At 37.5% G+C, this 17,010-nt stretch overlaps 1 protein-coding gene across 7 annotated transcripts in view; it reads right to left on the bottom strand.

The window, feature by feature from the left end:
• Positions 1-859: 859 nt before the first annotated feature.
• The window catches only part of matn4 (matrilin 4), a 49,498-nt gene continuing 33,347 nt past the window's right edge, over positions 860-17,010 (bottom strand). For 6 of the 7 annotated variants that reach the window (XM_047348362.1, XM_047348361.1, XM_047348363.1 and 3 more), the window contains 10 exons: positions 15,946-16,071; positions 14,990-15,115; positions 11,899-12,021; positions 10,613-10,735; positions 8,324-8,421; positions 7,835-7,966; positions 7,480-7,663; positions 5,491-5,643; positions 4,868-4,972; positions 860-2,087 (listed from right to left, as the gene is read on the bottom strand). In XM_047348362.1, the coding sequence (XP_047204318.1) occupies positions 2,029-2,087; positions 4,868-4,972; positions 5,491-5,643; positions 7,480-7,663; positions 7,835-7,966; positions 8,324-8,421; positions 10,613-10,735; positions 11,899-12,021; positions 14,990-15,115; positions 15,946-16,071 (1,229 nt within the window). In that variant the 3' untranslated portion in view covers positions 860-2,028. The remainder of the gene's footprint in view (positions 2,088-4,867; positions 4,973-5,490; positions 5,644-7,479; positions 7,664-7,834; positions 7,967-8,323; positions 8,422-10,612; positions 10,736-11,898; positions 12,022-14,989; positions 15,116-15,945; positions 16,072-17,010) is intronic. The other variant, XM_047348366.1, reaches the window with a different exon arrangement.

Raw genomic sequence — 17,010 nt, 5'->3', positions numbered from 1 at the left:
TTTCTTCTGAAGATCATGTGCAAAGTATGTAAGCAAACTAAAGACTGATGTACTTTAATTACCATGGTGAACTGAATTATGTTAAAATGTACAGTATTTAAAACAAACTAAATGTTTCTAAAATGATTTAAATCTGAATTTGATTAGATTAGACCAAATAAAAGCTGGCCTGCATTATAAATGACCTACACGGGATCTTTTGTGGAATGAATTAACAAGTGATTTGTTTTTTATTAATCACAAGTTGTGGTAATACTTCTTTGTCTGGACTTTGACTTCCAAAAAAACCCTTAACAGTAGGGTTAAACACTGTTTAAAAAATCCTTATCAGTAGGGTTAAACACTATTTAAAAATGTATACCATTTAAACATATGAATAGGGAAAAAGGGGAATCACTTTTTTTATTTTTGTACTTGTTTAAAAGAAATAAACTTCTGGAACAAACATGTTTTGCTTCACAGTCTGTTGAGAAAATGCATTAAAGGTCACCATCAGTAATGATGCCGTCTGGAAGCAGTAAGTGATCTCCAACTCTCTAAATGCAGCTGAATACAGCCCACAAGGAATTAGGGTTTATCCTTCTGGGTGAAGCTAATTTGTACCTCTCCATGTTTCTGCAAAAACAAACCTGAAGTTGCTCCACAGACAATTATTTTTTTTGTCTTTGGAAACTTCTGGATAAACTCAACAGCATGCAGTTCTCAATGGCTAAGACAAAAATTAGATTTAATTACCAAAATAACCTACTTCCTTTTTTACCCAGTATTTTTCTTGGCAACTTACAAATTTTTTAACTGTGAGAAAAAAACTGCACATCTAAAAATATAGAGGATTAAAAATAACCAGTTAAACACTCAGCAGCAAAACATTTAGTTCTTTATTGCTCTCTTTGGTTTAATACAAAGATTCATAAAAAAAAAAATACAAAAAGTAGTTATTAAAAAATATACAAAATCAGACAGATATTCAAATATTAAAAGTTATAAATTTGTCGGTATTTTTTTATTACAAACTGTAAGTACACAACTAAACTAGAAGTAATTTTAATAAGTTTGAATTGAAGTTTCTAAAAAAAAATAGTTTTTTTAATATATATTATATTTCAGGATATATGAAAAAAGCTGAAAATTATAAATATTCAAATAAAAGAAAAGCAGTAAGTTCTATAGGATTTGCAGATTCCTTTACTGAATTAACACCACAGCTTAAGTAAACATTAAGACTCATTTAATTCCCTTTTCATATTAAAGCCAGTTATCTTCTCAATTGTCTCATCTCTGGAAAGTGGATCTGGTCTAGACATTTGCTTACGAGCTAAGAAAAACAAGTTTAATGTGACACAAGCCAGAGAGTTAAAAGAAGTGGTATCAGGACATAATTTCTCCAATTCATGTCCTTCTTTTTCGTTTTTGTGTTTCTGCCGTTGGTTAAAAAACTGCAATCTGCCATAAATACATATTTTGTTACACTGTAAAAAGGATCCGGTTTAAATAAGGCAGATGATTCTGACTATGTCAAGACCTGATATTTCAGTTTTAATCTGATGTCTTATACCTACACTACACTTTCTATTTCTACATCTAGTTCACAAAAACAGACAGCCTGTTTAGAATGGAGTGTTTTTAAAAAAAGAGACCAGTAACAAATATCATCAAATACATCAAATAAACACAGAGGTATTCATAGTGTTCTCTGTGAAAACACACTGTAAGTCTGCTTTTTTTTTTTTTCAAATACAGCTGTTGTGCATTGGTACTTGGCGATGTTGGTTATTTATGCCATTTACAGTTACAAGAGAAATTTGATTCAATGCAAAAAACTGTCATGTATTTCACAGAGTCCGAAGAACTGCAAACGTCTTGTAAAATCAACTGGTTTTTATGATGTGTTTCTGATTGCTTCTCAAACACTTTTTGCTCATGCTGCAGATCTCAATTGGTTAATAAACATTTTCCAGGATGGGTCATCTTCTTTTTTCCACCAGTTTCCCTGTGTGCTGTCCTCATTGGTCACTCTTGTCGACCAAATCACTTCCTAGAGAGGAGCTGGTTCTCCAGTCGCTCCAAACGGGCAGCCATTGAAGCTAGTGTATACTCTATTAAGGAGTAACAAATAACATAAGTTTCTGCAGTTGCCTGCATGCGTGAATGTACGCTATGTGTAAGTGTCTGTGTCACAGTGCTTTGCAAAAGTATTCACACCCCTTACACTTTTTTACAAATGTATTAGATCAACACAAAACAGCACATAATTGCCAAGTAAGAATACCGTGCATTTGCATTTAGCCCTCCTGAGTCTACAATTTGAGGAACAACCTTTTACTGCAATGGCAGTTACTTATCGATAGATATGTCTCTACCAGCCTCATTCATCTCCAGACTGAATTTTCTCCTCATTCTTTGCCAATTAGCTCAAGCTAAGTCATATTGGATATTTCTAACACATTAATTTACTTTGATCTTAAGCATTATATTGAAGATTTGGCTGTATGTTTAGGGTCGTTTAACTCCTGGATTGGAAGGTTAACCCCTGCCCAAGTCTCAAGTCTTTTGCAGGCTAACAGGTTCCCTTCTAGTATTGCGCCATTTTTGGTTCCATCCACGCTCCATTCAACCCTGATCAGCTTCCTTGTCACCGCTCAGGAAAAAACATCCCCACAGCATTATGCTGTTACAACTACCGTAGTTTCTGCACTATAAGGCGCACTTAAAAACCTTTAATTTTCTCAAAAAATGACAGTGCCCCTTGTAATCCGGAGCGCCTTATATATGGATCAATTGGTTAATTGGTTGATCTATACTGGTTGTACACGGCGCTCTGTCAAAATGTTTCAGTACGACTGGTAAACTACAAAGCCGCACAGCTTGCAGCATTACGGCTACCGTAGTCAGGGGCGTCGCCGAAGTAATAGCAGTAAACACCTGTACTGTGCTTACTCCTAGTCCAACACCACTTGTGTGTGTATAACGTTTGAATGTACTAACGTTTAATTTAGTGCATCAAACTGTTTCTTTTACGTGTTTACTGAATCAGGGAAAAGTTCCCTTTCACGTTTTAACTAACGTTTGATTTCAACTTCATAGACTCCAATGCATTCCTAACGTGCGGTTGGCTCTATTCAATAGAATTCTATGTAGAGGAGACCTTACCATGAGAGTGAATGGAGTTATCAGAACGCTGGTTTGTAGTGTATTAATAAAGTTTGACTGACTGACTTATCTGACTGTTTTGTTGACATTCTCTTTAGCACAGCTCCATCTAGTGGATGCATAACGCAACCCCAGTCAAACGTTTGACTGCAGTAGCTTCTATTCTATGCGCCTTATAATCCGGTGCGCCTTATAGTGCGGAAAATACGGTATGTTAAAAGGTGGGTACGATGTTTTCATAGTTATGTGCAGAGTTAATTTACTGCCACATTTTCTGTGCCACCTATTGCTTGTGGCAAAGACTCTCCCACCTGAGCCGGCGAACTTTGCAGTGCTCCTAAAGGTGCCATGTGGAAGAATAGTCATGTCTTGGTAGCTTTGCAGGTATGCCATTCTCCTTCAATTTTGTGAATGATGGATGCTCTATGAGATGTTCACAGCTTGGAATACTGTTTCATAACTTAACTGTGCTTTAAATGTCTTCACAACTCTTTTTCTGACTTGTTTGCTGTGTTCCTTGGTCTCCATAATGCTGCTAATTCACTAATGTTGTGCAACAAAGCTCTGAGGCTTTCACAGAACTAAATAGGTAACTTCTAAGGCCAGTTTCATGCACTAGATTATATTTAGGGGTATCCAAATAAAGGTAGCCTAATAAATATGCACACCAGACTTTTTAGATTTTTATCTGTAAAAGAAAATTGAATAAATTATTTTCCTGTTGTTTCAATATTATGTGCTAGTTTAAGTTCCTGTGTCACATAAAATCTCAATAACATTCAATCAACTATTTGGCTGTAACATGACAAAATGTTAAAAAAGTTATGTGAATACTTATGAAGAGTATACTATGGGTGAAAGGTTAGTTTTTTTTCCACATGTCCTGTTGCGGCATTTTATGCATACCATATAAAGAAGATGGTGACAAAAAGGATATCTGAAGATGGAGTAATTAAGTTTATTAAATCTAGACCGGATCCAGCATCAAAGTAATAGTAACCTGTGTTTGTATGACCTCAATCATTGGGGTTATACGTGTCTCTGAGCTTAGGTAGCTGTGTGTGGGTGGGTGGGTGTGTGAGCGTATGTGTAGAAATAGTTGTGTTTTTGTTGAGTGGGTGTGTATGAGCAGGGTACACAGTTGTTAGAGTACCGAGAACCATAGAAGGCCTGTAACACACAGCACACAGAAGCAGCAAGAGACAGGTGAACTTAGCTCCGGAAGGCTGCTGCAGCCCCAGGCATACAGACACGAGGCATCACCCCAGGGCAGCCATACATCCTACACTGAGGTGGGTTGTCAGTGAGGCACAGGAGAAGCAGCTCCCGGGCCAAAAAGGCACAGGGTGAGACGTGGGGCACCGAGCCAACTCAACCCAGCCACATCTCCCACTGTGCAATTCAGTGTTGCGATACATCTGTTGCGATGAATGCAGATGTGTATGTCTAAAGTGCATTAAAATGGGCTCGTGGCTGGGGTGTGCAAGACCCCAATCCTTGTTGACAGCAGAGTTTCCCCCACAACAACCTCAAAGCCTAAAGTGTCTCTAATGTGTGGGCTAAAGAAATAAAAAGTAATTTGACACTAAGCAAAGACATAGAGCTGGGTGCAAACACTTGTTTCAGTTATTTCCAACCTTAATATTTCAAATCATAAATATATGTAAAGAGTAATACCTGTGTGCTAAAGATTTTTTGAATAATTAATAAAGGATATGTTTTTGTGTTAGCTGATCCAAACTGTTAACGGTGGCCTGCTGGAACTCCACCAGGTTCTCACAGGCACACGGATCCTTCATCGCAACTTCCCCTTGACTCTCCGCTGCAGACAAACAAGGTCAACATTTTGTTCTCACAAAGTCATTTCATTCATTATTCATAAACAAGCAGACTTCAAAGTATAGGTCAACAAGTCTGTCTGGTTCTGTTTAAACTGTCCACTTTATGATAAATTCAAATTTTATCCTTTACCTCAACTTGGATCTCCAGTAAAATGTTGTGTGTATATAATAGGTGATGTTTTGCTGTTGCCTAACATTTTGATGCGGTTTGCTATGAAACTGCAATGTTATAAGTGTGTCAGTAGGTGGCCTCAAGCAACAGGGCATCTTTTGTAATAGAGAGCGACACAGCACTATTTTTTTTCTTCAGCAAACTCGCATTCCTGACTTCATTACTTGACTTAGAAACTCCCACTGTCAGCACAGATGCTTCATGTCTGTTTTAAATATAGCATCTGTGGCTTTATCCAACAGGTTGTAGAGCAGGACAATAAACCAAATTAGCAAAACATCAGTTCTAATTGAGGTGTTTTTGCTTGTTTTGCTTTTTGTTTTTTACCTGGGCACACATTAAGTTTGAGGTTCTCAGCAATGGTGTTAATGGCACTGAAATCAGTTGTGTAATAGAAATGTTTCTCCACAGGCTCAGATGCAATTTCACGCAGTTCATCTTCCACAGCTTTGCCCACACCAACAGCATACATAGTGATTCCTGCATGCACACAAGAAAAATTTAAGCCAAATTGTATATTAATGCATAAAGATGTTTAATACATTAGAAAAGCTAAAGTGCATTCATTATGGGCATGAATTACATATTGTTGGCCTTTTAAGGATATTTTTGAACACCATAATGTTCTTCATTTTATGTAGAATCCTTCTTTGCACTGTGATCTCCAGAGGTTCCAGAGGAGTCCCCAGAACAGAACCAGCCTTCTTTATTACCTTTTTGAGCTTTTTCAAGTCCCTGGCTGAGGGCTCTGATGCTGCTACCACAACAAATGATGACAGAAGAGATCACACTCTCCACAACAGACTTATAGAAGATATGCAGGAAACACTGAAGGATCCATTTCTGCTCTTATGATGGAAATAGTGTTTTACCTATTCTTGTTTCTCTTAAATTCCACAATCCTTTCCTTTGTTTTATTCACGTTCAAGATGAGATGATTGTTTTCACACCTTGCCACAAAGTGGTCAACCAGCTCCCTGTATCCGGTTTTTTTCCGTCTATGATCCACCCCACTTGAAGAATCAACCGAGTATTTCTACAGGTGACAGGAGTCTGGAGGTCTGTACTGGAAGTCTGAGCACCACTGGGGACTGTAATTTCACCACTTGTCTAGATGACAGTGGGTTTGTTGAAGCAGGTGGATGATTGCATCTTCAACTCCAACTCCACAGCGATTAGTAAACTGAAGGGAGTCCTGAAGTTTATTGTTTGCTTACTCAGTGGGCCAACAGAAGTCTCTCTAGGACTTTCATGATATGGGATGTCAGGGCAACAGGTCTATATTCATTGATAACTAATGGGTGAGTTTTGTTTGGTACCGGAACAAGCTCATACATGCCACCTGAAATGTATGCATACATTTACATACTTATATTTGATTAAATGTCTCTTGGCAAACTACACACTTTTTGTACCCATCAACAAGATCCTGGAAGAATTCAAGCTACACTTTTGACCCCTCTTATTTTAAGAATTGGTGAGGTATATTTGAATTGGTTGGTGTTCCCACACAGTCCTGACTGTTAAGTTCAAACATATTTTCATAAGAGTTCAGGTTTCAGACTTTAGAGAGGCCCCCTGCAGAAGATTAATGTGAGCCTGCTTTTTCCTTGTGTGTTGAGCTTTGTGTTTAGGATTATTATCCTGTGGAAACGACAAACTGTGCCAGTTTCAACCACCTAGCCGTTGATTTAAGTGACCAGACTCGGCTTGTTAACAGGGGGCGCTAGGGTGCCACCCACATCAAAATTGCAGGACAAAAGTATAGACACAGTAAACATAAATTACTAAATAAAAAGCAATTATCACATCTCTTCACTTATAGACTGTGTCTGATTTTTGATTTTTAGCATTCCCATTCCGTTTTGGGTTTATTTGGGTGTTTTGTTGAGTAGCCCTCAATACATATGTTTCAGTGGTGAGGGGTACTGACCAAAAGCGTGTGTCTGTATTTTCTTAAACTTATGGCTTCCATGTGACTTCATGCTGGTCTCTAATTGGTTACTTATAGATTGTTCCTGATCACGCTAACCAGTTTCCTTTCATTTGATAGGGAATAGTTTGGCTAAGATGGTTAAGACACACATCAGACTTTTTAGAATAAATAAACCAGGATATTATTAACCTTTTGGGATTGCTCTGACCTCAGACCAATTGTATGATCAATTAACCCTGAAAACAAAACTTTTGTTTTGTTAAAAGCACAAAATATGACACTCATGCCTATGATGAATGATGAATGTAAACCTTTTATTGTGGCTAGATAGAAAATGACACTAATACAGACAGTATCATTAGGATGGAGCTTGTACTGACCTGCTTCTTTAGCCTTTTTGGCGTACTCGCTGATGTCATCTTGGGATCGTCCGTCTGTGAAAACTAGTCCAACTCGGGGGATGTTGCGACTGGCTGGACGGGCGCCTTCTGCTTCTGAGAAGCTGTTTTCCAGCATGTGTTTCAGTGCCAGACCTGTCATTGTTCCTTTTTCCATGTAATCAACCTAAAATAAATGCCATAAAGCCATTAAACAATTCCTTTAAACATTTGCTATATTTTAATGTTTTTCAGCATCTGTGTTAAAGCTGATTTTAGCACTGTAAATGTGCAAGCTAAATAATAGGTCGACTTCCACAACATAAAATAAAGATACATTTTATCTTTGTCATGCTACCTTCATGACTGCAGCTTTGATGTCTTCAGCAGTGTGGTACATGTTGAGTGGGAACTCGGTCCTGACCCGGCTGGAGTACTGAACCAGACCTATTCTGGTACCATGAGCAGACACGTCTAGAGAGTCCACAACCTGGAGGGCGTCAGGCAATAACTATATGACATCAGTTTCCTGTACCGTTGTTTTTTGTTCAGTCCTACAGTTAAAGAAAAACCTTTCACACAAAAAATCCACCCCACCGTAAGAATATTCTTTTGCCACTAGGAAGGATAATACAAACACTAACATTACATATTTAAAAACTATTTTTTTCTTTATGTTAAATCAATCTGTACATGAATGAATCATGTTTTGATCATGATTAAAGGAATGTATTCTTTAATCATGATCAAAACTGCACTTTTCCTTTTGTCACATTTCTGTTGTCCGTACATTACATCGGCAATATCCCATAATACATCACAAAAATGACAGAAAAAAAGGCTCTACCTGATTGACAAACTTCTTGACAAGTTCAAAGTTTTGAGGGCGGACACTCTTGGAGCCATCGATCAGAAGCACCAGATCGATGTTTGCAGACTTGCAAGCTAAAGAGGATACAAGTGTTAGCCTGGAAATGAACACGAACAACAGAAGGATTTTATTTGCTCTATGAAGGAGTAGATTTTTAATTCTGTTTCATTGTTCCATTTATGCCTAACTGTTAAAACATACGATTAAAATCTCAAGAAAAAAACTTCTAAATGTTAGGTATATCAGTAAATAAATATATTTTTAAGAACTAATAACCTCAAATTGTCAAACCTTGTGCCACTCACACTCCATTAAATGAAGGAATGGAAGACTGGCTTTATTAGTATTGTCAAACAATTGTATTCCCCCTGTGTTAGAAAGAATATAATTAACACTACAACTTCAATATTACACTAGATTTATTATTTGATGAACTTTCCCTTTTTTTGGAGTAGAAACAGTTTTGGTCATAAAGCCTAAAAATGGTCAGGCCCTGTCTTCCGTTCTCCTTCCAGGAAAAGAAAGTATAAAAAACAATCCTCACAAAGATTCAGGCCATTTTTTTCAGACATGACTTAGCTGTTTTTCGCATCAGTGTGGGTTTTCTTCAACCTCTTATTTATCTTCATTTCAGTTCCGAGACATAACCACCCCACGTTTTTTAGTCTGGTTCCCACCATAAGTTCTAACGTTTACCTCCTTTGCACTCAACACTAAATGTCACTCTTATATAATGGCACCCATTCTTTTAAGGCACTATCATCTCTATCAGCAATATCATTCATTCATTCATCTTCTATACTGCTTATACCATAGTGGGCCACGGGGAGCTGGTGCCTATCTCCAGCAGTCTACGGGCGAGAGGCAGGGTACACCCTGGACACATCGCCAATCCATCGCAGGGCAACACAGAGACATACAGGACAGAGAACCATTCACACGTAAGGGGAGTTTAGAGAAACCAATTTACAGTCATATTTTTGGACTGTGGGAGGAAGCCGAAGTAACCGGTTAGAACCCAATTATGCACGGGGAGAACATGCAAACTCCATGCAGAGTGACCCCTGGCCGGGAGTCGAACCCAGGACCTTCTTGCTGCAAGGCAACAGTGCTACTAACTGTGCTGTCATGCAGTCCACTATCATCTCTATCAGCAATATCAATTCATCATTAAAATACATTACAAAATCAAACCGTTCTAGATGTAGATGTCAGCAAGGCCTTAGACTTAAGCTAAGCAGTTGCATTGCAATAGAGTGATCCAATACAAGAATCTTTCACTTAGTAGTTAAAAAGGTATAAATATGGTATGCATATATTGTTCCTTCTTAGTGTTACATTTACTTGGAATGTATATCAGATCACTTAACAGACATGTGTAATGGTAAAATGATAAATAGCCTGAACTTGTATCGTGCTTATTCAAGTCCTGAGGACCCCAAAGCACTTTACTCTACACCAGTCATCCATCCATACATTCACACTTCCACACACTGACAGTGTTAAGCCACATCATAGACACAGCTGCTCTGGGGCAGAATAACAGAAGTGAGGCTGTCATACATTTGGCACCACCGAGGCCTCTGACCACCATCAGCAGGCAAGACGGGTGAAGTGTATTGCCAAACAACAAAACAACTAAGATGGATGGAGCGGGGTTCGAACCAGCAACCTGCCGGTCACAGGATGGACTCCTATGACTGTCACCCCTTTAAAATAGTAGTTGTTTTATAAACTAGTATAATTTTATAACATAATTATACCATCAATAGCATAAACATAAACTTCTCCTATATTTGCACGGTAATTAAATGTAATTAAATGTCCTTCTTTGTGGAATACATGAAGTTACATATATGTAGCATATTACTACATATAAGCTTGGTTAATCAGCTAGCTGAAATATATATATTAGCTACTTTAAGCATAACATCACAAGGATTCTGGTAATTTTAATAAGAACTTAGTCTGTCAACATGTAGCTTCAGTATTTTTATAAAGGATAGCAATACATTTTACAGCCCTGTACCCAGGAGGTATTTATTCAGTGACTATAGCTGTACTCACTGGCCAGTTTTGGCATTTGCTTGATAAATAAATAAAAAGCTATGGTGTAGTTTTGCTAATTTGAGCTTAGATTTAAAAAAAAAGTTAGAACCTGTCAAGACATTTTAGTATCTCCTGACACATAAAAAGCATTTCAGAAATTTTTCATTAAAGGTCTGTATTCAGTGATGCATTTTTATTATTTATTTATTAACTTACTGCCACATGTCTTGCTATCCTCCTGAAGTAGTTGTCCTTCAGGACAGATACAGTAGTAAGATCCAGGGGTGTTAACACACTGGTACTCACAGCCATGCTTCACTGTGTTGCACATGTCCATGTCTAAAAAATACAAGTAGATAAACATTTTATCAACACAAGACATTTAGACAAAACACATGTGACATATCATTTATGAAGGAGATTCTGCTGTGATAAATGATGAGATGATAATAAGTAAATGTTGGAAATTAATAACCTTTTTGAGCAAAACTAATTTAATAATTATTGCAACACCATGTTAATTAAATAAAAGGTGATTGTGATTATTATATATTTTTTTTTCTTTAGGTAACCTCTGACAAGCACACAAACTAATAGCTTTTTTTGTCCAACAGCGTTTCTCTACCAGTATGTTGCTGAAAAATAGCACAATTCATATTTACTGTTTCACACAGTGTTTATATTACAGTAATATAATGTGGAGAAAACATTATTGTGTCCTGCTATATGGTCCTCCTGAGCCACACATATCCCTGATCTTTTCTGAGAAAAAGTTGCCTGTTTCTCATTCAGCACCAAGGGATCTGATGTTTGGACCTTTTTATGTCTGCATATGTTTTTTGCTAACTTCATCCTACTAACATTTTTTGAGTGAAATAAAGCCTGGAGCTTTGGCAGCTCAAAGAATGTTAACAATGTTTGCTCAAAGGTTTTTTAGTCAGGTGGGAGGCATGTGTAAGAATGTTGATGTGTGACAACATCAACTAATCTGGTGTGCTGGATGATGCCCTGAAATCATTCATATATGCTATTGATATATCTCTAATTTATCTAATCTATCTAAATTTCTTACATTAATGCAAAGATTTACCAGCTAAATCGAAAACTAAATAGTTGTATAAGTTTTGTCAAATTCCTTCAGTATTTGGACAAACAAGGTCACTTCTAGGCATTAAAACACCATAATATTGACAGCCAATTATAAAATGTAATTTTAAACCAGATGTTAATACTCTGTTTCTCACACACACACACACACACACACACTGGGAAGACCCAGAAAAGAGGTTTTATTTCACTAAGCTTTAAATTATGGTTGTAAAAATAATTTGTCAGCCTACTCAAAAACTTGTAAGTCACTGATGGAATAAAAAAGCAATAATTGAAATGATTCAATAAGTGAACAGGAAAGAACAAAGATATGAAAATATTAGTGATGTGTAAATACATTTTAGTCAGTGATGCAATGCAGAAAAAGCAAATTAAATCATTTATTCACTGACTTGTGCAGGTCCTCTTGTCCTTGTTGAGTTTGAATCCTTTATTACAGTCACACGTGAACACACCGGGGGCACTGATACAGATGTGTTCACAGTCATGCTTCCCTTCAGCACATAGGTCAATGGCTAAAAGATCACATACATAAACAAAGTTAGTTTTTCAGGTCAGAGTTAAAGGCCAACGTTTTTTTCTTGTGTGTATCATTATATCAGTTTCTATGTACGCTGGGGCTGGAGTGAAATGAGAAAATATGATAATATTATTACAGTATTTTTTTTAATCATAAACACTATATTGCTGGAAACAGGCCAGAGTCATACCATTTGCAAAAATAGCACAGCCAAAGCTCTGTATTATTTCCAGCCTGTGGCTCTTACCTCATTAGTGTTGAAAGCACAATTTGGCTATCACAAAGGTAAAGATGCTGTTGATGCAAAAACCACTCACCATAAACACCATGAACAAAAATCTGAAGCAGTTCAACTCCTCAGTCAGGCTTCTCCTCAACATCTAACACTGCAGCCTCACATGCTGGTCACTAAACGTCCTCCTACTTTCACCTGGAAGTTAATTCTATGGATTCTGGACTTTCTGACCAACAGTTCACTGACCAACAGAGTACTGGTCATGAATATTTTTTCAAAACTACCCCAGCTATAATTTCTTTTCATCCTTTACATAGGTGACTGTAGAGGAACAAAGCCCAAGTATCATTTGGTAGAGTAGCTAGACTCCTGTGTCTGCTTTCAGGCCTCTTTCATAACCAAGGACAGGATGCTCAGGAAATGGAACTGAACATCAGCAAAACAAAGCACATGGTGTTTACCTCTGCTGAAAAGAAATGTACTATGTGCAACTGTCATGCTCGAGAAGCTTAGAGTATAAAAATCTGGGGAAAATCTTCGACCATGTGTTTAGATTCTCCTTCAACACAGAATTTATTCTCAGAAAGTTCCAGCAGCAGGATTACCTCTTTAGGATGCTTAATTCCTCTGGAGTCAGGGAAATATTTTACTGACATGCTACTCCTTCATAATGTTATCACATTCTCTATTACCTGCTGGTCCCACTCCCTCAGCCTGTATCACAGAAACTGCCTATGTAGCTCTGTCACAGAGTGTTCTAAGATCAGTGGACTGCTTGTGAAACCCGCGTCATTCATATGTGACCAGTATACAGGACACGCAAAATCATTAAAGCCACTTCACTCTGCCTTTGAGTGACTTCCCTCCAAATGCTGGAAACAGGTCTCTGGCTTGCCCTGGTTCCTGGACACAGAGTAGGTGGGGCTATTTTTTCCCCCTAATTTTATTGAACTGAAGATCAACTTATAGATCATAAAATATTTTATTTAATCTGAAGTGAAACCTAATTTTTAAATTTAAGTTCAATTTAGTTTGAATTTATTTATTTATTTAGGACAGTTCACATTAATCAGCATCTCACATTAATCATTTCATCTGTGGTCTCGAGGCAGGAACTAAAAACATAACACACATTCACATTTAGCCCACAAAACGTATTTCTTAAGGCAATAAATAAAACACTCATAACAAGTTTTACATACAAAAGATAACACAAAACAAACTGACTCTGAATAGGTGACTGGCTAAAAAAAATACACTGTGAGCCGATTGTCCTAGGGAGAGAAGAAAATACATTTTTATATATGGGTACATAACTAATGTGTTTTATAACCGCTGCTTAGTTGTTTTCTAAAGGTTGTTTAGTGGTCACAGTCCCTCAGAAGTACTTGTAATTTATTTGATTTTAGGCTAATAAGGATGTATACTTAATACATTACAAAAAAAGTGAAAACAAATAAGAATGATTAAAGATGACATACTTTTCTGTCACTCGGATACATTATTTGACACTAGAGCCTTGTATATGTTCAAAAATCTACAGGGGTTGGACAATGAAACTGAAACACCTGTCATTTTAGTGTGGGAGGTTTCATGGCTAAATTGGACCAGCCTGGTAGCCAGTCTTCATTGATTGCACATTGCACCAGTAAGAGCAGAGTGTGAAGGTTCAATTAGCAGGGTAAGAGCACAGTTTTGCTCAAAATATTGAAATGCACACACATTATGGGTGACATACCAGAGTTCAAAAGAGGACAAATTGTTGGAGCACGTCTTGCTGGCGCATCTGTGACCAAGACAGCAAGTCTTTGTGATGTATCAAGAGCCACGGTATCCAGGGTAATGTCAGCATACCACCAAGAAGGATGAACCACATCCAACAGGATTAACTGTGGACGCAAGAGGAAGCTGTCTGAAAAGGATGTTCGGGTGCTAACCCGGATTGTATCCAAAAACCATAAAACCACGGCTGCCCAAATTACGGCAAAATTAAATGTGCACCTCAACTCTCCTGTTTCCACCAGAACTGTCCGTCGGGAGCTCCACAGGGTCAATATACACGGCCGGACTGCTATAGCCAAACCTTTGGTCACTCATGCCAATGCCAAACGTCGGTTTCAATGGTGCAAGGAGCGCAAATCATGGGCTGTGAACAATGTGAAACATGTATTGTTCTCTGATGAGTCCACCTTTGCTGTTTTCCCCACATCCGGGAGAGTTACGGTGTGGAGAAGCCCCAAAGAAGCGTACCACCCAGACTGTTGCATGCCCAGAGTGAAGCATGGGGGTGGATCAGTGATGGTTTGGGCTGCCATATCATGGCATTCCCTTGGCCCAATAATTGTGCAAGATGGGCGCGTCACTGCCAAGGACTGCCGAACCATTCTTGAGGACCATGTGCATCCAATGGTTCAAACATTGTATCCTGAAGGCGGTGCCGTGTATCAGGATGACAATGCACCAATAAACACAGCAAGACTGGTGAAAGATTGGTTTGATGAACATGAAAGTGACCTGGCCACTATCCTGCAAGAAGAATGGCTTAAAATCCCTCTGACCACTGTGCAGGACTTGTATATGTCATTCCCAAGACGAATTGACGCTGTATTGGCTGCAAAAGGAGGCCCTACACCATAATAATAAATTATTGTGGTCTAAAACCAGGTGTTTCAGTTTCATTGTCCAACCCCTGTATATATTTGTGTTTGTTTGTGAAAGCCTTGCCAACCTGAGCAGCTCTTCTCATTTTCATTGAGTCTGTATCCCTCGTTGCAGTCGCAGGTGAAGATGCCTGGGCCCATGTTGACACAGACTTGTTCACAGTCATGTTTTCCCTCAGCACAGAGATCAATGGCTAAAATCAGACACAATAATTTGTTTTAAGCTGTTGTTAGTTGAAACTTTTTCTTGAACAAATACATATGACTCAATTCCCTATTGAAATATATAATAACATAAAAAATAAATAATAATATGTAGCAAGATACAATAAGACCAATCATAGTAATAAGATTTGGTAGAAAAAAACAGATAAAGAAAAAAAGGAGAGGATGGAGTGTTTTTTAGTTTTTTCTTGTTTACTGAAAGATTAACTCTAGGTAATAAGAAATGAGAGGATGGAAGATAGAACTGTAGAGTTAGTGATATGAGGAGTTTTCTACTAAGATGACATTGTTAAGCTGATATTTACATTTAGAAAACAGAAAACAGCTTGATTATTCAATGGAAAGCTGAAATGTTTATGTTCTTGCATAAAGCCTGCTTAGGTTTTGTAGGCTGTTGTCTGGCATGTTGTCTGGCTGGTTAATTACTAAAGTAGGTTAAAAAGGTTGATATGCCAAGAGAATTTATGTCACAACTTGGGTCTAAGAAGGATATGCTGACTATGTCCTTCTCATATTGCTAACGTTATCCTGGGAGTTGTTTTCCAAGTATATTATTAAGACAGAACAACTAATAAGTTTAATCAGGGTGTTTTGGGGAAAACAAATTACTTCTACTTATTTTGACCAATTTAGCACATTTTAACTCCTACTCAGAAATATTAAAGATTGCAACAGCAGCATATATTTTATGTTTGACTAAGAAAACATGTAAAAAATATTTAACTTCAACTTTGTTGTCAGATAAATAAAATAGCCTTTTCACTGTGTATGTGTGTATTTCTGTGATGGCCCGACTAACGTGAGCACGTCTTCTTGTCCCCGTTGAGTCTGTATCCCTCGTTGCAGTCGCAGGTGAAGTTGCCCGGGCCCAGGTAGACACACACTTGTTCACAGCCATGTTTTCCCTCAGCGCATAGGTCAATGGCTAAATTACACACATTTAATGAGTTAAATTCCTGGTCTTTATCCTTCATTTCCAGAAAGCTTTTATGAATTACTATGAGATTAGTTCAATTAGTTCTGACAAGGTAAATACATAAAATAATACATAAAAAGCTAATTCTAACTCAAAAATAACATATGTATTTGTAAAACTTCTATTTCCTTCTACACAAGCATCATGTTATATAACAAGACACATAAAACAAGACAAGACCAAACAACAAAAGTATAGGATGACTTTCAGGGTTGTGTAGGTCAGAATTTGAAATGCTATGTAAGATCAATTCCAATAAACAATCAATAAAGAAAGCAACAGTAAAACTAATTAGAACATTGCCAGTGGTTTTTGTTAGTGTGGTATGGCTTGTTCTGAGCAAGTGGCAGGATGAAAAACTGTACTGTAGAGTTAGTAATGTGAAGCATTTTTCCTCAAGATGACAAAACCAATGCTATTTTGAAAACAGTAACATTAATTTATAAAATAGAGTTCTGAAACCTTTATCTCCTGACACAATATTTTTTGTAAGCCAGTGGTCCCCAATCCTTATCGTCAGGGTCAACTATCTAGTATGTTTTAGATGTTACCTATAATTAATTTGCTTTTTTAAAAGAATGGGTCGTAAACAGATTTCTGCAGAGCTTGATGGCATGTTAAGAAGTTAATGCAAGAAGGGCAGGGATACATTTAAAACATGCAGGACAGTGGGCCCTGAGGAACAATGTTTGGGACCCCAGATTTTGTTATTTAAGTAAATAATTGGGTTATGCAACAAATTAGGTAGTGCAAAATGTAGGATTATTAGTCCTACTAATCTCACAAACTTGAGACCATTGACTAATACTACAAAATAATTATTGATGGTAATAAATTATTCTTGAAGAGTTGTGTTTTCACCTTTAAGGATACGTAACATATCATCTG

Source organism: Girardinichthys multiradiatus, chromosome 20, assembly GCF_021462225.1.
Source record: "Girardinichthys multiradiatus isolate DD_20200921_A chromosome 20, DD_fGirMul_XY1, whole genome shotgun sequence".
Classification (NCBI taxonomy): Eukaryota; Metazoa; Chordata; class Actinopteri; order Cyprinodontiformes; family Goodeidae; genus Girardinichthys; species Girardinichthys multiradiatus.
The sequence above is the reverse complement of the archived record's forward strand: the minus strand, read 5'-3'. Positions and strand labels throughout refer to the sequence as shown.